This window comes from Hordeum vulgare, chromosome 1H (genome assembly GCF_904849725.1).
Source record: "Hordeum vulgare subsp. vulgare chromosome 1H, MorexV3_pseudomolecules_assembly, whole genome shotgun sequence".
Lineage (NCBI taxonomy): Eukaryota > Viridiplantae > Streptophyta > Magnoliopsida > Poales > Poaceae > Hordeum > Hordeum vulgare.
In genome coordinates this window covers 442,051,213-442,052,875 of record NC_058518.1, presented here as the reverse complement: position 1 = coordinate 442,052,875, position 1,663 = coordinate 442,051,213, and the positions used below count along the sequence as shown (strand labels likewise).

General features: G+C 45.3%; 1 protein-coding gene across 1 annotated transcript; it reads left to right on the top strand.

Annotated features, from left to right (window-relative positions):
- The first annotated feature begins 832 nt into the window (after positions 1–832).
- Positions 833–1,382, top strand: LOC123413338 (mavicyanin-like). The gene has a single exon (XM_045106284.1). It carries the CDS (start codon positions 840–842, stop codon positions 1,365–1,367), a length of 528 nt encoding a protein of 175 aa, XP_044962219.1. The 5' UTR covers positions 833–839; the 3' UTR covers positions 1,368–1,382.
- The last annotated feature ends 281 nt before the right edge of the window (positions 1,383–1,663 follow it).

The window sequence follows — 1,663 nt, the reverse complement described above, 5'->3', positions numbered from 1 at the left end:
CAGAAGGTGTCATTAAAGATCGACAACCAAGCTGCAATCTCATTGTGCAAAAATCCGGTTCATCACGAAAGGAGCAAGCACATAGATATCCGGTTCCACCACATCCGGTAGTGCGTTGAGGAAGGGATGATAGAAGTTCTGCACGTGAATACGAAGGACCAGCTTGCCGATATTTTCACCAAGTCCCTCGGTCGACAGAAGTTCATCGAGATGAGGAAGAAAGTCGGAGTGCAAGCAATGAAGACACATCAACAAGGTTAAGGAGGTGAATGTAGTAATTAACCAAGTTGTAGTCTAAACGTACACGTGTGTCTTAATTTGGTTAGTATTGCAAACCGAGTAGGATTAGTAGTAGTATTGCAAACCGAGTCGGTTTGCAGTAGGTCTAGTTTAGCAATATATATACGTATACCCCTGTGTAGTTTTTGTATTAGATCAAATCTATCAGATCAATAAAGATCAAAGCAAAGTCTCCCGATCAGTTTATCCCGTCAAAGTTCGATCGCTTTACCTGAGTTCCGCCGTATCGATCCTGTTGGCTAGTGCAAGCCGAGCCAGCAAGGCTAGACACGTCCCAAGAATATCCATCCACCTGCTAGCTAGCTTGCTAGCTAGTTGCGTACGTGGAAGGGTTTTTGAGGGTTCAAAACCAATATATATATCTACACTAATATCAATTATCTCACAACACCATTCGTCCTGCAGCCATTTCTCTCTCTAGCAGCCTTCGAGCTCCAGATTGTTACTTGATTGCGCAATACAATCTAGTGCTAACTTCCATCTCCCATCATACTTTCAATTACTACCAGTTAGCTAGCTTGCCAATCCACATTTAATCCATGGAGACCAAAACCCTTATCCTGATCACCGTGGCTATGGCCATGATTGGGACGGCGTTCGGCACCAGCCACACGGTGGGTGCCCCGGGCGGTTCATGGGACCTGCAGACGAACTACTCCGAATGGGCTTCGAGAATCAGGTTCACCACCGGTGATAAGCTCCAGTTCCTGTACCCCGCCATCGTGCACAACGTGGTAGAGGTGAGCAAGGCAGGGTACGACACTTGCAATGGCTCCAGCCCCATCACAACGTTTCCAACCGGTACCGATGTTGTTCCGCTCGCTGCCACCGGGACACGGTACTTCATCTGCGGTATTCCTGGACATTGCATCGTCGGCATGAAGGTCCAGGTTGATGTTAAGTCAAAAGTAGTGCGGACAGTGCAACGGTGCCGAGGGACGGGGAAAAGCCGTCGGTGCCAGTCCAAGACTGTATTAAGCTCAGCCGCAACGGCTAGAATTGAACACTATACGGTTGCCCGGTTCAGTGTGGCAGCTGTTGTGATTGGCCTCACGCTGTTCTTTTAGAGTTAACGATGATTGTGCTCCTTTGTTTCTTCCCTTATCGGTCGTGCATGCACTTTGCGTATTACAATTTAAATTTTTTTATCAATTGTATTTTCATTTATTATAAATGAAATTAACTTCTTGCAAAATCTAAACTATAACTAAGTGTATAACCATGAAATGAATTTATCAAAGATATGTTAGGTGCAATAAGAATGCACCAATCCATCGCATACAAAGAGGATGAAGAAGTGGGTCTAACTCTCTTATGAAACACGCTTTTGCCCCACTTCATATATAAAGCTATGACCAAACAG

Bases quoted from the DNA above. Each gene is read 5' to 3' on its own strand.
- LOC123413338 (XM_045106284.1), top strand. From the start codon at position 840: ATGGAGACCAAAACCCTTATCCTGATCACCGTGGCTATGGCCATGATT.